Source organism: Simochromis diagramma, unplaced genomic scaffold (assembly GCF_900408965.1).
Source record: "Simochromis diagramma unplaced genomic scaffold, fSimDia1.1 OVJJ01000754.1, whole genome shotgun sequence".
Lineage (NCBI taxonomy): Eukaryota > Metazoa > Chordata > Actinopteri > Cichliformes > Cichlidae > Simochromis > Simochromis diagramma.
The window spans coordinates 61,059-83,448 of NW_024387525.1; the positions used below are offsets into that span (position 1 = coordinate 61,059).

A 22,390-nucleotide genomic window follows, 5' to 3' on the forward strand; every position below is an offset into this window, starting at 1 on the left:
TAAAATAAATCTTTCTGACAGATTGAAGTAATCTCAAATGTCTCATAACCCAGTCTGAAAGGGTTACAGAGATATCAGTTTAAGCTGCTAACAATGAGCCTGAGTGGGACCCCTTCTTTGTAGATATTTGGAAGTCCGTAAATACAAGGTATAGCATCCCCTGGGTATAGATGATGATATGTAGGGTGGTCAATGATTTTGTCCTTTTCAAGTTGTTGAAGGCAAGCAATAATGTTCACATTTTATACAGAGAAGACAGATGGTTTGAAAGAGGAGTAGAAGAAGCCATCTATGTCCACTGTGAACAACCATCTTTGAACGGAGGTGGTGGTTTACGACACCAACCGTCTGCCATCTATAATCCAGTTTTGAGATCCTTTCCCAGAAGCCTTAACGCCCACTCACATCCAGGCCCATTTGACCTCAGGAAATCACATGATAGGGTGGGGCTAGGTTTCACAGCGGGTTCACCCAAAACCTTGGCTGATTGTTACCTACACCCGTTTTTACACCCTGGCTTGTTTGATTAGGTAGAGGATCAACAGGGGGTCCATCCATGTCCCTCTTGGTGGACACTTCCCTAGGACTTAACTCTGGGACTCTCCACCATTTGACCTTAGAACTGAAGAAGCTTCTCGGAGGAGAGGTGAAATGTCTTCAAGCAACTGAAAGAAGTCCAGATGCTTTTCTTTCCAAGCTCCTTAGACCAGTCTTTCTCAAACTGTGGTATGCATACCACTAGTGGTACTTGGGCTGTCTCTGGTGGTATGTGGGAAATCTCCATTTTTTTTTAAGATTAAATAACATACCATTGTAGAGGTATGAAAAGATGGCGCGAGAGTTCTCAAGGCTCTTCTGGGAGCCAGAGTCAACCAGAAAACGTCTCCCCCAGCGTGAGCCCTCTATGAAGAGCAGCCTTTCCTTTTTGCCAGCGGTTGCAGCCGCTACAGAGCGCTGGTGGGCTCGTTTCCCTGGGCCTTAAAACAGCAAAGGTGGCACGGCCCTGTCACGCTGATGGTAAAAACACAGCCTTTTCCATGGTGCCGCAATCCCACCCACAATCGATGAGTTGGAGGCCCCCGGGAGAATCGGTGGGGGCCAGCTCGCACTGGTGCCGGCAACTGTCGGAGGAAGATGTGAGTGAAGAGGAATCCGCCGTCATCCGTTACTAGCAAGAACAGCGTGCTCTCCATGAGCTTGAGAGCGGTACCATCACCCAGGCCAGAGAGAGAGAGGGGTTTCTCGGCCCACTCTGCGTCAGAGAGGGAGTAGTGCCGAGCAGCAGCGCCTTGAGAACGGTGTATTTCCCTTGGGTGGGGGGATCCCATGCAAGGCCCACATGATGGTATTTTGTGTTGTGGGCTGAAACGCCATGAAGAGCAAACTGATTTTTGACGTGCATGAACCACGAAGGAGGGTCGTGAAGTCAAAAATCCAGCAGCTTACCCGCCACAGCAAAAGGTAAAACCTACACCTCTGCTATCACTTCTGACATAAATGAAGACAGAAGACTAAACAGCAGTGGTGTTTGTGGGGTTACTGAAGTTGGGCTAGCTGGTATATAATAAAGTGCTGCGTGGTGGCTAGCTATACAGCTATGGTTTGCATAATATAAACAGTGAAGCTGGAGGATGAACGCTAACTTTTTTCCACTTGATAAAAGTTAACGTGAGGGTTCCCGAAGGTTAGGGACAAATGCAAATGTCATCTCTTAAAGACTGTATATCCCACCTGCTGCGAATGTTTTCCAAGATGGCACCGGTGTGCATGGCTGACCGTCTTCGACCCCGTCTGCGCCTCGGCATTGTACTCCTCGTTGTTTTATCTTTGGTTTTATGTTCTCTGGGTGATTGTACGCTAATAACTTATGATAGAGACACGCTCCTGAATCTTCGGTTTTCCTGTTCTGAACGACTGGACAGCCTTGGGACCGCGGGTGCCGCTATCCCCCTGATGCCAGTCTCCCCCACCAATGTGACCTACTTACCTCTTCCCATGCTCCGCAGGAAACGTCTCAGGAAACGGGGTAGAAGGAGTGGTGTCCGTGTCCGCTTCAAGGCTTATATCAGAGCCATGGCTACGGATTACCCTGCTACAAGCCATGAGCTATCTCGTTTCATCCACTATCTCAGTAGCCGCTTTGCGGCTAGACTGCTAACCCACCGTTGGATATGCTCCGTCGGCCTTCAAACCTGCTCTGCCTGCCCAGTGGCTTACCACTCTGCTCGATCTTGGATAACACCGCCTGGCCGTGGTGTTCAACATAACAACCTTAGCACCTTGCGACGGGCTACTACTAAGGACTTGGCTCCTCGGACTCGGATGGCCTTATTTAATGTTAGGTCTCTTTCAAATAAGGCCTTCCTCCTAAATGACTTTTTTCTCACCACGGGACTGGATGTTCTATTCTTGACGGAGACATGGACTTCTCCGGGTGAGTTCATCCCCTTCTCTGAGCTTCTCCCTCCTGACTGTGCCTTCTTTAGCTCACCTAGGCTAAATGGTAGAGGTGGTGGCTTAGCCTCGGTTTTTAAAAATAAACATGAAGCACGGCTGCTACCCTCCCCAACCTATTCCAGCTTTGAAGCTCAACTATTGGAATTGACTGGCTCTCGGACTACTCTGTGTGTTATGGTTTATCGTCCGCCTAAATATCATAAGATGTTTATCTCTGAATTTGCTGACTTTTTGGGATCCATTCTTTTTAAATATGGTTCTGTTATTATTTCTGGTGATTTTAACATTCATGTCTGCTGTATGGATGACCAATTGGCTAAAGATTTTCTTGCACTGACTGACTCTTTTAATCTTATTCAGTGGGTGAATGAGCCTACCCATGTTAAAGGCCACACCCTTGATTTGGTTTTTTCATTTAATGTGGATATTTGCATTAAGGAAATCAGAAATACTGGACTTTCTGATCATTCCCCGGTTATCTTCGATGTTGACCTGGGCAACACTGGACAATACTTAGAGGCTCCTCTTTACCCTACGCGTACTATTAATGCTGATACTGTGGTCAACTTTTCTACGTCTTTTGTGAACTCCCCATTTATTATGCTGGATTGTTTTACTCCACACACGCTTGAGAATTTTACTAATACTCTTTTAACTACTTGTTCCTCGATTCTTAACATTGTTGCACCTATCAAAATGAAACGCCCCAGAACTTACTCACAATGTTGGTTAAATGATTCTGTTCGTGCTTTACGACGTATATGTCGGCGGGATGAGAGGAAGTGGAGGAATGATAGACTCCAGTCATCATATGATATTTTACGTATTAGCCGCTCGAAGTTCCAAACTGCTGCCAGAATGGCCAAAGCGGCTTTTCTCTCTAAAATTATTACCACTAATGGTGATAATCCTTGAATTCTATTTAAAATTTTTAACTCTGTGGTGAACCCCTGCCCCTCTATGCCACTGCCGTGCTCCCCGGGTCTTTGTGAAAAATTTTCAAACTATTTTTTAGATAAAGTTTTATCTCTTAAATCTACTCTTCCTTTGGTGACTGATAGTATGTCTATTCCTGATTGTTCTGCTACTCTTTATCAATTTGAACCCGTTTCACTCTCTACTCTGAAGCGTCTAATTGATAAACTGAACAATACTAATTTTGTACATGATGTTCTCCCATCCCGTATAGTCAAGGATTGTTTTAATGCAATTGGACCTTGTTTATTGTCCATATTGAACCTTTCCTTGCTTTCTGGCTATGTACCTTCAGCTCTCAAACATGCTATAATTCAACCTGTTCTAAAAAAAAGGAACCTTGATCATAGTGATTTTGCCAACTATAGGCCGATTTCTAAGCTTCCCTTTCTGGCTAAAATTCTTGAGAAGGTGGTTCTGCTTCAACTGCAGACCTACCTGGATGAGAATAATATAAATGATAAATTTCAATCGGCCTTCAAACAACATCACAGCACTGAATCAGCGCTGCTTCGTGTTTTCAATGATCTTTTACTAATGGCTGACAATGGACAATGGTTTAAATCTTACCTCTCCAATCGGCTCTCTTCGGTACATCTGGCCACATCCTCTTCTTCGGCTGTACCTGTTTGCTGTGGTGTCCCCCAGGGATCTGTGTTAGGCCCTACCCTTTTCTCATTGTACATGCTTCCTCTAAGTGCTATCTTTGAGAAATACCATATTGCTTTTCACTATTATGCGGATGATATCCAGATCTATTTTGAGTTAAACGATGATCTTGCTCTGTCTTTGAATAGCTTCCGAGAATGCATGTGTGAGGTCAAGAAATGGCTTTTGGCAAATACTCTTATCCTTAATGATAAGAAAACCGAAATTATGATTTTTGGTAGTAATGCCCTTCGTGCCAAACTTCGGGATGCCTTTGGTTTTCTCACTAGTTCTTTCTCTGACACTGTTAGGAATCTGGGTGTCTTATTTGACAGCTCATTTACACTTGATAAACAAGTGTCTGCTGTTGTCAGATCTAGTTTTTACCAGCTTCGCCTTATTTCTAAGGCCAGGCACTATATCCCGTATAAAGACCTAGAAAAGCTCATCCACGCCTTTGTAACGTCAAGGCTAGATTACTGTAATTCACTCTATTGTGGTCTCCACTCTTCCCTTTTACATAGATTACAGACAGTTCAGAATGCTGCAGCACGCATTCTAACTAAAACCAAGAAGTTTGCCCACATTACTCCTGTCCTTGCTGATCTGCACTGGTTGCCTGTCAAATATCGTATTCAATTTAAAATTTTGTTGTTTACTTTTAAAATTACCAATAACACTGCACCAAGCTATCTTAAGGAACTTTTAAATCCATATGCTCCTGCTAGCGCTTTAAGGTCATCCTCACAGTTACTGCTGGTTCAGCCCAGATCTCGACTGAAATCTAGAGGTGATCGATCGTTTGCTCTAGTTGCACCGGAGCTGTGGAACAATCTCCCGATTGGCATCCGGGCGTCTGATTCTATTCATTCTTTTAAATCACAGCTAAAAACATATCTTTTTAAACTTGCCTTTTCTACCAGTTAAATGCTGGCTTGCTTGCAGTGACCTATTGACCTATTGTATTAAATTCTCTGCTATCTTTCCATTATTGGTGTCTTTTATCATGGTGGTACAGTCTTACCTTGCTATAACCTATGTGCTGCAGTTTACTCTTATTGGTGGCTTTTATCTGTGAACATAATTCGTTACCTTTATGTATTTGATGTTAATGTGTGAACTGTTTTTTTTTTTTTTGTTTTTTTTTTTGTTTTATGTAAAGCACTTTGGTATGCCCAAGGCTTTTAAATGTGCTCTATAAATAAAGATTGTTGTTGTGTAATGCAGTACAGTTGCTATTATTATCACATGTCACATCCTATTTATGACAGTTAAAATAAATAACATTCACATAAGAAATAAAATTGTCTGTGTAAACTATATGTGGTGTACTACTGTACTTTAATGTCAGTCATAAGGGTGGTACTTCAAGAGACAGTTTATGAGGTGGTACTCATTGTGAAAAGTTTGAGAACCACTGTTGTAGAGGATAAATCTAAATTTCAAATATATGAAAACTCTCCACACCTGAATCATCTACAGGTGCATAGAGGGAAATAAAACCTTTTTCAGAATAAGAGTATAACCTATGCACATTTATCATTATTTTTTACCATTACAAAGTTTCTCTGTGCCTGACAAAGGTCAAAAAGATGCTGTAACTGAATAAAATAATGGTAAACCTGACAGTGTTCAGAGGTTAGACTCATATTTTCTACAGAGGATAGTTTCAGTTGTGGATCATTTGTTATTTCTGATGTAATGTGGTCCATCGTGTGAATGACTTCTTTATATGGGTTCCCCCCCCCCCCCCCCCCCCCCCCCCCCTTATTCCTTCAGTTTTATTAAAATATTTACATTTTAAAATGTAAATTTTTTTCCAAAAACATTAATGAAAGTGTGTTTTTGTTTTTCTTTCTGTCAGGATGTTTCCTGTAACTGAAAATGGGACTGCGTCCTTAAAGCGCACCAGGTCATTACGACGTATTATAAATTTTGACAGAGGACCAGGTCCTGCTACTGCAGAAAGGTAATGCGTGTCTAAATGTTGTTCTTGAGTCAGTGTTTGTGAAAACATTCTTTTTCACAAACTTTTTTGTTCATATGTGAAGCTCAGCTGTTGTTTGGCCTGTAGCTTACTCTGATTGGTTCTCTCCAGTTTCCAGCTGACTGCAGAGCCTTTCTGCCAGTGTTGCCAAGTTAGCGACTTTGTCGCTATATTTAGCGGGTTTTCAGACCCCCTTAGTGACTTTTTTTTCTAAAAAGCGACTAGCGACAAATCGGCGACTTTTTCTGGTGTTACTGGAGACTTATTTATGACGACTTTTTGACGTGAAAGCGCGTATCGCTCTTACTCTCAACAAGCAGCGGTTGCTGCCGTTGGCACCTCGCCCGTACCAAAGCGCTCACAGGCGGAGGATAGTCCTCATGCAGCTGCTATCAGGGTAGGAGATGTTCACCCCTATGCGTCCAAACTGCAAATGAATCGCACATGAGCGAAGTCGCTGCTCCCGCACTGACTGTAACGCAATCAGTTCTTCTTTCACTGTTATGCTGTTTTGTGGATCTCAAGGTTTAAAACTACTCATAAACACACACACAAAGTACCGTATTTCCCGGACTACAAAGCGCACCTGAATATTAGCCGCACAAGCTAAAATCAGGGGAAAATGCTGTTTTGTACATACATTAGCCGCACCTGACCAAAAGCCGCAGGTGTTTCAATGTTGACTTATATGTAAGAGAATATGCACAAAGCGAATTGTCAGGAAAGAGATGGCTGTTTGGAGACACACCCCTTTTATTAATATTTTGAAAAACAAGTTATGGGTACATATTTGCACATGTGCTGTGCTTCATAAATGAGTAACAAATGTAGTACATAACAGTAACCTACAGCACACCAGAAAAATAGATTCGGGCTACCTTTTAGGCTCAGGTGCAGCGACACAGCTTTAACAAGGAGAAAAGTCAGTCATTCACCACCATCTTCCTGCGCACTAAAACCACCAAAGTCCTCTTCTCCAGTGTCGGATACGAACAGGCTCAGGGTGGCTTCGTCATCCACTCTCAGCTTCTTTCCTTCGTTGTCACTTTCAAAACAAAAGAAGTCCTCGTTGTCAGTGTCAGAGTCGAACACCCTCAGAAGGGCCGTGGCGGTGTCCTCCTCTTCATCATGCAGCAGTCCAGCCCTTCGAAATCTGCTGGTGATTGTGGATGTTTTCACACTTTTCCACGCTGTCAGAATCCACCGGTGGAGTTAAGCATAACTTGCTTTTCGCAAGTTTATCGCCGCTGGTCATCCACGACTCCCGCTGAACGCGTAGCGCTACTTTGAAGTTTGTTTTTCGCGCTACTTGTACGGCACTATGTTGCCTGGCGGATGGACATGTGACCAACATACCACTCTTGAACCCCGATCCTTCCGCCAGGCAACGTAGTGCCGTACAACAGCGGAACAAACAAAACAAATCGTCTTACGATATGACAAAAATCATGGACAATCCATAGAAAAGCCGCACCTGACTAAAAGCCGCAGGGTTCAAAGCTTGTGCAAAAAGTAGCGGCTTATAGCCCGACAATTACGGTAACTCCAAAAGAGTGCCTATTTTGGGTCACTTTTGCCGGTCCAAGCCCGGATAAAGGAGCAGGGTTGGAATTGTGACATTAAAAAAAACAATAATTGCTACAAGAAATTTAATTTGTAGTTCTAAATAAATTCTAACTGCATTTAGGACGTTTTTTACTCTGTCTCTTCCACGATGTTATTTCTCTCTCCAACAGTGTAGGTTACCATACATTAGCATGACCAATTATGCAAATTGCGCGATGATGTCATTTAGCGACTTCTAGCAACTTTTAGGACAGCCAATAGTGATTTTCCTTACTGAGGAGTTGGCATCACTGCTTTCTGCTCTTATTGAAGAAAATATAAAACTATTCCAAGGAACCATCAACGACTCATCCAGGAGGTCAAAGAAGACTCCAGAACTACATCTGTAGACCTGTAGACATCACTTGGCTCAGTTAATTCAATTTAATACAGCACTAAGTCAGAACAACAGTTGCCTCAAGGGGCTTTATATAGTAAGATAGACCCTACAATAGGGTTAAGGTCAAAAGTCATGATTCAACAATAAGAAAGAGACTGGGCAAAAATGAATAGTTCAAGGAGGAAAGGTTCGTGTCACATCTGCCAAGAAACATAGATTTTCCTGGGGTTTCTCAGAAATATTCTATGGACTGACGAGACAAAAGCTGAACTTTCTGGAAAGTTTGAGTCCCGTTACATTTGGCATCAAAATAATGGCATTTCAGAAAGCGAACATCGCAGCAGCAGTCAGACACAGTGGTGGTAGTGTGGATGGTCTGGGCTGCTCTGTTATAACTGATGAAACCATGAATTCTGCTCTCTACCAGAAAATCCTGATGGAGAATGTCCACCAGTGATGGGAATAATGGTGTTACAAGTAACGGCGTTAGTAACGCCGTTACTTTTTTCAGTAACGAGTAATGTAATTACTATTTGTGTGGTTACAATGCCGTTATAGTTACTAACAAGACAATCAGCTGCGGTCGCGTTACTATTTTTCAACAAACAGATGGTTGAAGTTGTCTTCAGCTTACCGCATCTTATATCAGTCACACGGAAGAAGCTGTAAGTAATCTGGGCGCTACAGCTTTAAGCAGCTGCGCACTCCCGCGGACGGCAATCACTTTCTAGCACAACACCTGGAGCTCAGGGAGGCAAAACAATCGCATGAGTGCTGCTGTTTGACTGAGGAAGAATAAAGTAGTTGTGGTAAGCCAATCACATGACCACTTCAAGACAAAGCAACAAGGTGATATATACCAGTTTTTAAATTGTGTCGATAGGCCACGTAAAACCAGAGTCATGATAAACAATATATACGTGTGTTTTCCTGAATAGTTTTGTCACGTTTACTGTCTAAGGACAGCGCTAGTGTAGTGTAGTGTGTCAGAACAATGAGGCGACTGCTGTCTCCAGGTAGAAAAAGGAGTGATACACCTGCTCCTGTCAGACCTGCAGGTATCAGGCTGTGATGTTCTCCTTTATAGTGGACAGAAATATTTGGAGTGGCACAAATAATTTGTGTGGCATCTTATTGAATGCAGAACAGCTGATTGTTCTGTAAATAGTTTGAAATGGTTATTTAAAGTGGGGTAAAAGGTAAATGGATGCAAATAACTTTATTGTTTGCAAAACTTGTGTATAGGATTTTAAATTTGACCATTTATATTTGAATTAATTTTATGAAATATGATTCATTAAACATGTTTGTGGTTGTTACAGTAAAAATATATAACTTCTACTCTGAGGTTTTTTTTTTTTTTTGTTTTTTTTTTCTCTCCTGATTTTGGATCAATTGTGTTAATACAGTATATCAAAATGAAAACATAACTGAAAATTCAGACATTTGAGGTTGTGCTGAAAAGAAGGATACCAAACAAGACAAGTAAATTGCTTTTAAAGGTCAAATGTAGGGAAAATCAAAAGTAGTTAAAAATGGCCAATTATACCCTGGACCCCCAATGGTTAAACTTTTTTTTTTTTTTTTAAGTAATGCAATAGTTACTTGTCAAGTAATTAAACGTAAAGAAATTACTTTTAGAATCTTGTAACTCAGTTACTTTTTTGAAGAAGTAACTAGTAACTATAACTAATTACTTTTTCAAAGTAACTTTCCCAACGCTGATGTCCACACATCAGTTTATGTGCTGAAGCTCAAGAGCACTAAGGCAGCAGCACAAGGATACAAAACGGAGCAGCAATTCACCTCTGAATGACATTAAAAAAAAAAAATAAATAAAATGAATGTTTTGGCGTGACCTAATTAAAATCGGGACTTCAGATTCAGAATCACTCAGATTGAGATGCTTTGGCCTCAAATGTAGGTGAAATACTCCAAAGACACTTTTGGACTTTGGAACAGAGCAAGCTGTTAAACTTGAAATGTAAATCCTCATGAATGAAACGTTAGCTTGATGCATCCGACTTCTCCCATTAAATGAATCCACTCGTGCAAACAAACAGTTCCATGAGATAATTTGATAAACTCCACCATGACTCTTTATTTTGTCACCAAGATTTTCAAAGCGTCTTGGAAGTTTTACATTTTCACATTGAACTCTTTAACGTCAGATCAGAGGAATGTGGGAAAAGTAAATCCATGGTGAACCAGCATCCCTGTGCACACTGACTTTCATTTCATTTTCCTTGGCTTTTGTTTCCAGAGTACAGAACATCAAGGACATGATGCTCCAAATTAAGATTATTATTATTATTATTATTATTATTATTATTATTATTATTTTACTTTCATTCATTTGTACTTAGCATATGTTTCGTCTGTTGTGTCGATATTAAGGGTCTGCATGTAAGGATGGATGGCGGGGAAAAAAAAAATAAAAAAATTTGTGTTTCCAGGTGTTGTCCAGCTGTTCTTCTTGCTAGCACTCCATCGTCTCAAATCTCAGAGACATGATTCTGCTTTTGGACCAAGGAAACTTTGAGATCAGATGTCTTCAAGAAGGAAACGCAGCAACATTTCTGGTAAAATATTTACAGAAAGTTACAGCTCACCTGGCTGAGCAGCTCTCCTGAAGGCTTGAGCGTCCTCTGCTCGTTCTTATTCATGTTTTTACTTCATGTCTTCTTCTCCTGATACTCTCTGTTAAAAAGTCAAAGTTAAAAAGTATACAGTAACAGAATGCCACCACATGCAGAAACCTAAAGGTAATTTCAGCTTTAATACGCAAATGTTTTAGAACATTTTTTTTTAGCAGACCATTGATCAATGGTCATAAGTACCATTCACAGAGTTTTGGGGAATGGCTTCAATCACAGCATTGTAAGATGGAGAAAGATCTACCCTTAGGCCCGCTCCTCAATTCGGAGATGGTTGTTCCCTTTTCATGTAAATGGCCTCCTTGACTCTACGCTCAAACCAGTGTTCCGTCTACTCAGACACTCCACAACTTCAATCACATTGGCTGGTTTTGTATTACAATACAGTACCTCCTAATGTGCATGATTGTCACAGTAATGCTGCAGAGTGCCCCGTGATGTAATTAGTATGTTACACAAATGCTACAACAAAGGTGGATGTTGAGGCAAAAATATACAGTGGCTTGCAAAAGCATTCGGCCCCTTGAACTTTACCACATTTTGCCACATTACAGCCACAAACATGAATAAATTTTATTGGAATTCCACGTGAAAGACCAATACGTGTGTGTGTAATCATTCAGCCCCCTTTGGTCTGAGTGCAGTCAATTGCCCATAGACATTGCCTGATGAGTGCTAATGACTAAATACAGTGCACCTGTGTGTAATCTAATGTCAGTACAAATACAGCTGCTCTGTGACGGCCTCAGAGGTTGTCTAAGAGAATATTGGGAGCAACAACACCATGAAGTCCAAAGAACACACCAGACAGGTCAGGGATAAAGTTATTGAGAAATTTAAAGCAGGCTTAGGCTACAAAAAGATTTCCCAAGCCTTGAACATCCCACGGAGCACTGTTCAAGCGATCATTCAGGAATGGAAGGAGTATGGCACAACTGTAAACCTACCAAGACAAGGCCGTCCACCTAAACTCACAGGCCGAACAAGGAGAGCGCTGATCAGAAATGCAGCCAAGAGGCCCATGGTGACTCTGGACGAGCTGCAGAGATCTACAGCTCAGGTGGGGGAATCTGTCAACTAGGACAACTATTAGTCGTGCACTGCACAAAGCTGGCCTTTATGGAAGAGTGGCAAGAAGAAAGCCATTGTTAACAGAAAACCATAAGAAGTCCCGTTTGCAGTTTGCCGCAAGCCATGTGGGGGACACAGCAAAGATGTGGAAGAAGGTGCTCTGGTCAGATGAGACCAAAATGGAACTTTTTGGCCAAAATGCAAAATGCTATGTGTGGCGTAAGACTAACACTTCACATCACTCTGAACACACCATCACCGCTGTCAAATATGGTGGTGGCAGCCAGTGTTTCCCCTATGCTGCGCGCGTGCGCAATTGCGCACTGTTGGCACAGTCTTTGCGCAGAAAAAATCTGCGTTGCGCACAAAAAAAAAAATCTAACCTGAATTGAAATTAAAGTAGATACGTTAACAATTCTGTTTTGCATTGTCAGTAAATGACTGGCTGCTCTAGAATAGGATTAGAACGATGCTACCTTATCCCATAGTCCAGCCAATCACGCGATTCACATTCGTATATACGCAGCTTATCAATGTCGTTGACAGGCTATGACATCGTCCTTATGTGCTGACACAACACCGGTGTTTTAGCAAAGCGGCGTGGCTGATGTGGAGTGAAGCCACATTAATGACAATGAATACAACCACTGGAGATGTAAGCAGGACAAAGTGTGGACTTTATACCAGTTTTTAAATTGTATTGATAAGCCACGTAAAACCAGAGTTATGATAAAAATATTTGCAATGTTTGGTTTTCTTCCTGGATACTATTGTTGTTTATATTTACTGCAGGAAGAAACTGTAAAAACGGCGTTTTATTAAGAAAAAGCTCGAAAGCGCTCTCTGCCTGTGAGCAAAGACGAAGCCAAAACACCCCCCACCCTTTCCCATTGGTTAAATGTACCATGTCAAGTCGACCAATCAAAACATGTCATTTAGTTGTTTAGGGAGGGGGAAGTTTTAGGAGTGACGGCGGTGTTGTGAGATGTGAGAGATTTGAGACGTTTAGCGCAAATCTTGTGTAGTTAGTGTGTAGTGTAGTCAATAGTTTTGTTGTGTGTGTCAGAACAATGAGGCGACTACTGAATGTTACAGGTGTTACAGGAGTGATACATCTCCTGTTGTCAGGCCTGCAGGTATCAGGCTGTTGATCTCCTTTATCTCATAGTGGACAGAAATTATTTGTTGGAGTGGCACAAATAGTTTGTGTGGCATCAGATTTGATGCAGAACAGCTGATTGTTCTGTAAATAGTTTGAAATTTTTGTTTAAAAAAAAAAAAAAAAACACCTTGGCAGCATTTTTAGGTAAACAGCTGCAAAAAACTTTGTTGTTTGCAAAACTCGGTAACTTTTTTGAAGAACTATATAATTAATTGCCCAGCATTGGTTATTATATACTGTATTTTGCAGACAGTTACAGCACTCAATCACAGACTCATACTACAAGTCAGAGCTTTAGTGAAAAAAAAAAAGTGTTTTCAAAATTGGAGTTCAAGTTATTTTTACTTCTATTAAATCCAGTTCTTTTGGATTCTTTAGGGCCAAGAAAGACACGGCTCAAAAGTGGTCCTTTTACTTTCAAAAAATGATCTTTATTTTACATACCCGGGATATGGAGACCTGAGCACAAAACACACAACCCCAGGTCTGAAGCACAAACGGAAGCCTAGGTATTTATATACTTGCTCTCTACGTCACACCACACTTTAAGTTTCGACAAACAGCCTAGTTGGCTTCACTTTCTAGCTGCAAAAGCACGCTCTGCAAAAGCATGTAATTTCCTGTCAGCCTGCAAGTCTGGGCCTCTCATAAAACACACTAATCAGCATTTAGATTATATATTTATCACCTAACAGATCCCCTCTTTAACTAATTCTATTAGTTAATCTAATTAACTGACTCCCTCAATAACTACTGTTTACTAACAACAGATATAATTAGCTTTTCCCGGTAAAAGGGCCTACTTACATTTATCACTCTTTGGAAACAGCCTCTATAGAGTTAAGTTTTCCCACCCCCTCTACGGATAACATAAATCCGGTCTTAGCACCATTTCTTGGGCAATTTACCTAACATAGAAATCCTGGAAACTATCACTAAAGTTGCTCTCATTACTCTGCATTACCTTTATGCTCACATTTAACCTTAACAAGCTTTTAATCTCCTAAACAACAAATTTTATTCAACTGTGGAGCTCTGTGCTTCTTATGGGTGCCCCTCTCTGGTGGTTTCGTTCGGTCCGGTGCTCCCTGGAGTCTCGCTACCCCTGTGGTCGCTGTGGTCCCGAAATCTCCTGCAAAGGAAACAAAACACCTTTCCCTACTACGCCTCCCAAACTTATGTTCATCAATTGTTCTCTTAATTATTCAATCTTGGTTCAACCTATCATGTTGGGGACTCTCTAATCAAAAGCATTAACCTAATTATGTGTTTAAGCGTGTTAGCATCTATCCATCGGCACTCAAGGTCATCCCTACAATATATCAGTTCAGTCAGTCACGCTGAACGACGTTTTTGACAAGGTTATTATCGTTAACGAAAACTAACGAAATAACGAAAACTAGAAGTGAAAAAACATTTTCGTTAACGGAAATAAAAATAAAAACAAAAAAAGGAAAACTAACTAAAACTGTAATGAGTGTTCACAAAACTAACTAAAATTAACTGAATTTATAGCAAAAATGTGTTTAGTTTTCGTTGATGTGTGCGTGTCATACAATAGTCAAGGGTGAAAATAAAGTTTAGTTTCCAGATTTTTTTCTTGCTGTGTCTCATTATGCCAGCAGGTGGCAGTACGTTAGTAGAGTCGTCTGTGTTGTTGCTCTGTCCACGCGCAGAATCATGTCAGGAAAAGTTGGGAGAAAGCGCCAGAGTCCAATTTGGGATTACTTTGAATATGACTGTGTTTTGGATAAAGCAAGTGTCTTGTAGTGGAAAGAGACAAATTATGAGGGACATTTCTAAAGGGAAAAAAATCCCACAAACCTTAAAGTGCACTTGAAAAGCTCACACAAGAAGGCTAACCTAGCTTACCTTGAGAAGGTAAGGGAGCACGCCTAACCCTCATCCCCAGAAAACAGAAGCTAACCCCAGGCAAGGCAGCGTGATGCATCCCGAGACAACAGGACTGGGATATCTACATAACTGTGTGAGTCAATTGCCTTCAAAAAGTTTATCAATTCACTTGAACCAAAATTACGAACACCCAGTGCTGCAAGAGTTAATAGTCTCATTGGGGCCAAGATATACATTTTTATAGTTGCCTGGTATCAATGGTTGTTCATCTGCCTTTATTTATTTATTTATTTATTTAAAGAACCCATAGGTGGGAATGTGAGTTGTCTGTCTCTGCGTGTTAGCCCTGCGACAGACAGGCGACCTGTCCAGGGTGCAGGGTATGGTAGCTGGAATAGCAACATACCCAAGGATAAGCAGAAGAGCATAACTGATATGATGAAACTGGGATTTTGTTACACTTAATTATTGCAAACACAACTAAAACTATAACTGAAACTAATCAAAACTAAACTGAAACTAAGGATTTTCAAAAAAATAAAAACTAAACTAGCAAACAATTGGTAAAAACTAATTAAAACTGATATAAAATTGAAAATCTTAAGTCAAAACTAAATAAAAATAAAAACTAATGAAAATTGCAAAACTATTAAAACCCTGGTTTTTGACCTTCAGTTGACCGAGTGACAACTCCTATGAGCACAGTTGCAATGTGTGTATAAAAAAAATCATATATATATATATATATATATATATACTATTCAATGTTACTCATTTCAACAACATTTTAACACACTTAAAGTGCCGCTTTCACGTCCCTCCAGGTGCTTCCTGTTGCTCGCTTTCTTCTCTCTTATCTGATTATCAACATCCTGTACACAAAACTGTTGCTTCTGCAAGTGCGAAAGTTTCCAAGCAGAATGTGCCTTAACTCTGACCTACAAGTCACAATACATGTTATCTGTTTCTGCAAGCATCTTCATTGACCTTTTACACCAATAGTGTTAACATACTACACAGGTCATGAACAAGATTTTTTTACATTTTCATTGTATGTGGGCTAAAGCAGTTAATTAAAAGTAATCTAACATAAATGTAAATGCTGTGATTTGATTATTTTATTATTATGTAACTTGGATGGATTTGATGCTGGCGTGACCACAGTGCACACATCTGCTGTTGCCCACAGTGGTCCAAGGGACCGCTCAGGGAGTTTGTGTTTGCTCAGACACATGAAAAATTAGAGGGAACATTGGTGGCAGCATTATGCTCTGAGGGTGCTTCTCTTCAGCAGGGACAGGGAAGCTGGTCAGTTCCATTGGGAAGATGGATGGAGCCAAATACAGGGCAATCTTGGAAGAAAACCTCTTGGAGTCTGCAAAAGGCTTGAGACTGGGGCGGAGGTTCACCTTCCAGCAAGACAACGACCCTAAACATAAAGCCAGGGCAACAATGGAATGGTTTAAAACAAAACATATCCATGTGTTAGAATGGCCCAGTCAAAGTCCAGATCTAAATCCAATCGAGAATCTGTGGCAAGATCTGAAAACTGCTGTTCACAAACGCTGTCCATCTAATCTGACTGAGCTGGAGCTGTTTTGCAAAGAAGAATGGGCAAGAATTTCAGTCTCTAGATGTGCAAAATTGGTAGAGACACATCCTAAAAGACTGGCAGCTGTAATTGCAGCAAAAGGTGGTTCTACAAAGTATTGACTCAGGGGGCTGAATAATTACGCACACCCCACTTTGCAGTTATTTATTTGTAAAAAATGTTTGGAATCATGTATGATTTTCGTTCCACTTTTCACGTGTACACTACTTTGTGTTGGTCTTTCACGTGGAATTCCAATAAAATTGATTCATGTTTGTGGCTGTAATGTGACAAAATGTGGAAAAGTTCAAGGGGGCCTAATACTTTTGCAAGCCACTGTACCTGCTCCTTGGTCTGTGGTTTTTCGTCAGACTAGAGGAACAGGGTGTCGTTTTTGTGGCCATTTCTCTCGTTCCCGGATTTCAGAAATTGGCAATTTTATTTTTCTTGAGATGCACTTATGACTCGTTAAGTGACGCCACTGACCAGCCAATCAGTGGCATGCAGTTTCAGGACGTCTTTTCAGCTACTTTTTACTAATAGAAAAGGGGCTCAAGTGACAGCCCAGGTCAGGGGTCGGCAACCTGTGGCTCCGGAGCCACATGCGGCTCTTTAGTCGTTATAGTGCGGCTTCTAGTGGTTTGGGAAAATAAATTAGAAGTATTTAGCTGAAGTGTATTTTATTTATGTTAGTTCTTTTTGTTTTAAACTTGTACTTCTAAATTGGAAGATTATTGTGATATTGAAATATAAAAATAAAATTATATTTTATTATTTTTTCATCGTTCAAAATAAGTGTCACACTCGCGGAAGCCGGTGTACCCACCGAAACGCTGTGCATTTATCGAGACTTTCAACCCCAGGTAGGCCAAATATAAGGGTGGCGGCTCACAACAGTTTTTCTTTGCTACATGGATCATGTTAGTTCAGCTGGGTGTCTTTCCTTTTGTTATATTTCTTTAAGAGTTCAAAATGTGTTAATTACATAAATAAAATGTAAGTTTCTCTGTAGCACTTCATGGATTTCATAAGCAACACACCTTAGTTGTTCACACAAAGCATAAAGGTAAAAAACAATATATACAGTGTTATCTTCATTTTAGATGTCAAGAAGTATTTGTGGCTCCCAGCGTTTTCTTTTGCTTGGAAACTAGGTCCAAATGGCTCTTTCGGTGTTAAAGGTTGCTGACCCCTGGCCTAGGTGAAAATTGGGAGGTAGTGAGCCTGTTGAGAATGATCATTAAGCATTTTGGGGTTTTAACTTTACTAGGTTTTGAGATATTAACGTTCAATCATGGCCTCAGATTTCAATTTGTGAAACAATGTCTGAAAGTAGGTCGACAAAAAAAGATCTTTAAGAAAAGAAAATATGGAGTACACCCCTCACATTTTTGTAAACATTTTATTATATCTTTTAATGGGAAAAATGTCTAAACTGAGCCCAATTAGCCATTTTTCCTCCCTGGTGTCATGTGACTCGTTAGTGTTACAATATCTCTGAACAGATGTGTTTGAATTTGGTGTTATTGCTCTCACACTCTCATACTTGTCACTGAAAGTTTAACATGGCACATCCTGGCAAAGAATTCTGAGGATCTGAAAAAAAAAATTGTTACTCTGCATGAAAATGGCCTAGGCCAGACCTTCCCAAATTGTGGGGCCCGCCCACTAGGGGGGGCGCAGAGCCATGGCAGGGGGGGCACGGTATGAAAAGGAAAAAAAACAAAATGCTTGGACACTGCTAGCACGGGGCGCCCACAGAAACGCAAAGCAGGAGATGAAACATAGCTGAATATGTTTCCAAACCAACTTCATTCTAAGCCAAAGACTAGAAAATATGGTGAAGCATATCTTCCCTTTGGTTTCACCTGCACAAGTGCCAAGGTAGGTCTCCCCTGCAGAATTGGTTTTCCCTTTGTCAGGAGCAGCGCTGGGCTCTTTAAATCACGGACAAACAGTATCCCACATTCTTGATTTTTAGTTCACAAACACTTGTAATGACTAACTACTCCTGACATTTTGGAGATGTTAGCTCTTTATGCAGTAAAGTTACAGTGGGATACAAATAATATCAGGCTGATCCTGCCACGATTTGTTCCCTCGGTTCAAATCACGGACAAACAGTATCCTGCAGCTGTTTATGTTTTTAAACCCATTTGCACAGAGAGGCATTTTTTGAAAAATGTATTGATAGCAATGTTGAATATTCTTACACAGAAAAAACAAACTACACGTTTTTAAAAAAAAAAAAAAAAAAATCACACCGTGACGCCTCTGCCTTTGTAAATCGAGGGACAGTAACTGCGTGTAAAACCTGCAGATAGTCAGATTAACAGTATTTCGTCTCTGTCTGCCATTCTGCAATTCATCTCATGTAAACAATAACGTGGCGCACAGCGTGACGTGAAAAAAGGCACCTACCTTTGACGTTGCATGATGAACTCTGTATTCCTCGTCCACACGTAAACGCAAAAAGGAGTTTTAAAAAATCTCAGTTTTCGGTGATTCCAAACGCCGTTTGTGTGGACAAAACAGCTGCGCTTTCAAAAATAGCCGTGTAGGTGCGGACGCAGCGTAAAAGAGTTAGTAGTTTATTTTATTACTACCTGTAATTTATTGCAGATTACTTGTATTTGCTTAATTGTTTACTAAATGTTTGAGGTGTGAAATAAACCGCAATGGAGCAAAATATGGGTGTGTGTGGTTGGAGGATGTGTGCGTGCGTGCGTGCGTGCGTGCGTGCGTGCGCGCGCGCGGGGGGGTGGGGGGCGCGACCATTTTCTTGTAAAACAAAGGGGGGCCACTGGCCTAGGCTATAAGAATAATGCCAACACCCTGAAACTGAGCTGCAGCACAGTGCTCAAAACCATACAGCAGTTTAACAAGACAGGTGCCACTCAGAACAAACATCGCAATGGTCAACCAAAGAAGTTGAGTGCATGTGATCAGCGTTATATCTAGAGGTTGTCTTTTGAAAATAGATGTATAAATGCTGCCAGCATTGCTGCAGTGGCTGAAGATGTGGAGGTTGAGCCTGTCAGTGCTCAGACCATATGCAGCACACTGCTTCACATGGCTGTCTTCCTAGAAGGAAGCCTTTTCTAAAGATAATGCACAAGAAAGCCTGCAAACATGTTTGCTGAAGACAAGCAGACTAAGGACATGGGTTACCTGTGGTCTGATGAGAACAAGACTAGCTTTTTGTGGTTCAGATGGTGTCAGGGGTTTGTGGAGGCAACCAGGTGAAGAGTACAAAGATAAGTGTATTGCCTACAGTCAAGCATGGTGTTTGGGATGTCAATGTTTGGGGCTGCATGAGTGCTGCTGGCACTGGGGGGCTTCAGTTAATTGAGGGAACCCTGAATGCCAACATGTACTGTGCCATCCTGAAACAGCATGATCCCCCACCTCAAAAAAGACCAGCGCCTTGCTAAATAAACTGAGGATAAAGGTACTTGACTGGCCAAGCATGTCTCCAGACTTAACCCCTATTGAACGTCTGTGGGGCATCCTCAAATGAAAGGTGTAGGAGTGCAAGGCCTCTAACATCCACCAGCTCGATAATGTCATCATGGAGGAGTGGAAGAGGATTCCAGTGGTACCCTGTTAACTCCATGCCCAAAAGACTTAAGGCAGCTTTGGAAAATAATGTTGGTCACGCAAAATATTGACACTTTGGGGACAGTTTGGACATTTTCACTTAGGGGTGTACTCACATTTGTTGCCAGCGCTTTAAACGTTAATGGCTGTATGTAGAGTTATTTTGAAGGGACAGCAAATTTACACTGTTATCCAAGCTGTACACCAACTGCTTCACATTGTGTCAAAGTGTCATATCTTCATTGTTGTCCCATGTAAAGATACATACACACAAAGACTTTTGTGTGTATGTAGGTACAGCTACGATACAGCTAGGATCCTCAAGGTCCCAGGCCTCGGGTAGACAATCCAAGCTTGAAGGATAGCCCGTCCGCAGAAGCGACAGGGGAATGTTTTATTTTTTTCTTCAATGTAGATTTTTTTTCCAAAGGGGGGGCTAAAATCACAATTAAAGTTTAATGGCATGGCCCCCTTTCTCTATCTTCAGTAATTCTGATAATTCTGATGAACGTCTTCAATGGTCTCAGCCTCAGATGTCATCAAGCAGAGTATCAGATAGGAAGTGAATGCTGTCCGAAGTGCCTTTCAGGTAAGAACCAACTGAATGATGAATGCATGTGTTTTCTAAGCACACAACTTAGACACAATAAAAAAAGAAAAAGCAAGCTTGAAATGAATTTGTTACTTTTTTTCATCAGGGAGTAGAGTGAAAACTCACTGTAATGAGTATAGAAGTACATCATGTCTGCCCTGCATGGATGGAACCTTCACCGATCAACCTAATGGGCTGGAGCGATGTATTCCCTGTACAAACTGTGACTCAGGTGAATTAATTTCACTGGGCTTTACTATGTTTTATGTTATAGTATTTCAAATTAAAACATTAAGGGAGGTTTTTCTCCATGATTTCATAAATTCAAGATGATCATGTTTGATATTTCCTAAAGACGTCATAATGACCAAATGTATTTTCAGCAAAAAATCATCAACTCTGAGCTTCAGCGTCTCTTCACAGACACATGAAACCTGTTCAGTATGTTTTATTTATGTTGGCAGGTTCTGGTCTGATGGTAAAGAAGCAGTGTACAGCAACATCAGATACAGACTGTGCACCACTGGAGGGATTCTACTGTGTTTCTTCTGTGGGACTCAGCTGTGACATAGCACAGAAACACAAACGCTGTAAACCAGGACAGTACATCAGTCAGCACGGTAGGTTTGTGTTTTTAAATGAGAATACCAGAGTTCAGGGAAACTGATCTAATTAGTGTGAATGCTTGAAAAGCATTCACAGTATTGTTCTTCTAATCTTTATTATTCTATTTTATCTATTCCGTACGTTTTTTGTACTCCTACTCCTTCAAAACCGTTCAACTTAGAAAAACCATTCAAACACCATTAGATTCCTCTTCTTTTGGACATGACTGCTTCTACTTTTCTCATTTTTAACATTTATATTTTTAATTTTATTCAACTTTATTCAACAAAAATTTCCCATGTATTTCAATGGGGAAACCCTTCAAATTCTCATTCAATTTACTCATTTTTAAACTCCTACTACTTCCACATACGTTGACATAGAGCCACCATTCAAACTTTAAAACGAAGACAAGACATTCAACTATTCAACTTGTATTTATCTTTTCAATATCTATTACACTTTTTCTTCAGTTCCAGTTTAAGTTTCATGATGTTTTTTCACCCGTTTCAGAGTTTATAATGGGTGTGTATGGGACAGAATGTTGGGGCTAGAGTGAGACAGCTCAACTGCTAGAGTGAGAGGAGCAAAAAAATTAATCTTAAAATCTTTTTTAAAACTGCTGCTGTGTCCGCAGCGTTTGCTCTACAGGTATGATTTTACCCTCAAAACGTAGCCATCGCTGTCCTCTTTCATCCAATGTGTTTACTATTGTATTAGGTGTTATGGTTCTTTCGTAAATGTCACCAATGCACAGCCTCCTCCCTCCAACTCTTCCATAGACTCTAATGTTAAAATGGCTCAGAAGGTTCGTTTGAAAATCAGAAGAGCATGGTGTCTTTACACTGTCACCACGTCCATATAATAAGCTCCACAGGCATGAAAACTGAGAATTAGGTAGACTAGACATTGCTGTCGCTCACGGTGAAAGAATTTTGTCAATACGACATGTACTTTTCATTTGGGAGCGATTTGTTTCGGCCTGACTTTTCTGTTCATTTTAAGCAGCAAAAGTGAGGTGCATGTCTGTGTCGTGTGTATGGAGCCATTGGGTGCGGTCACTATAGCAACCAGGCTCACACCTGCCTGCTCTCTCTCTCACTCTGCCAAGATTCATCTTAAACACTTCTCTTTCAACTGCTGCTGTCTCCACAGTGTTACATTCTTCATTTTACCCTCAAAACGTCGCCATCGTTGTTCTCTTTCCAACATCTTGTCTTTCAAAGCTCAGAGATGTCAACTTTT

General features: G+C 40.8%; 1 protein-coding gene and 1 long non-coding RNA gene across 5 annotated transcripts in view; both read left to right on the forward strand.

Annotated features, from left to right (window-relative positions):
• LOC120727341 (tumor necrosis factor receptor superfamily member 14-like) overlaps positions 1–21,881 on the forward strand; it is a 35,535-nt gene extending 13,654 nt beyond the window's left edge. For 2 of the 4 annotated variants that reach the window (XM_040021561.1, XM_040021559.1), the window contains exons 3-7: positions 5,942–6,049; positions 10,519–10,594; positions 20,434–20,536; positions 20,646–20,771; positions 21,004–21,881. In XM_040021561.1, the coding sequence (XP_039877495.1) occupies positions 5,946–6,049; positions 10,519–10,594; positions 20,434–20,536; positions 20,646–20,771; positions 21,004–21,206 (612 nt within the window). In that variant the 5' untranslated portion in view covers positions 5,942–5,945 and the 3' untranslated portion in view covers positions 21,207–21,881. The remainder of the gene's footprint in view (positions 1–5,941; positions 6,050–10,518; positions 10,595–20,433; positions 20,537–20,645; positions 20,772–21,003) is intronic. The other 2 variants (XM_040021560.1, XM_040021557.1) reach the window with 1 other exon arrangement.
• LOC120727342 lies at positions 16,594–18,075 on the forward strand. Its single transcript, XR_005694499.1, has 2 exons — positions 16,594–16,915; positions 17,549–18,075. It is a non-coding gene; the product is annotated as an uncharacterized LOC120727342 (long non-coding RNA).
• Positions 21,882–22,390: the final 509 nt, after the last annotated feature.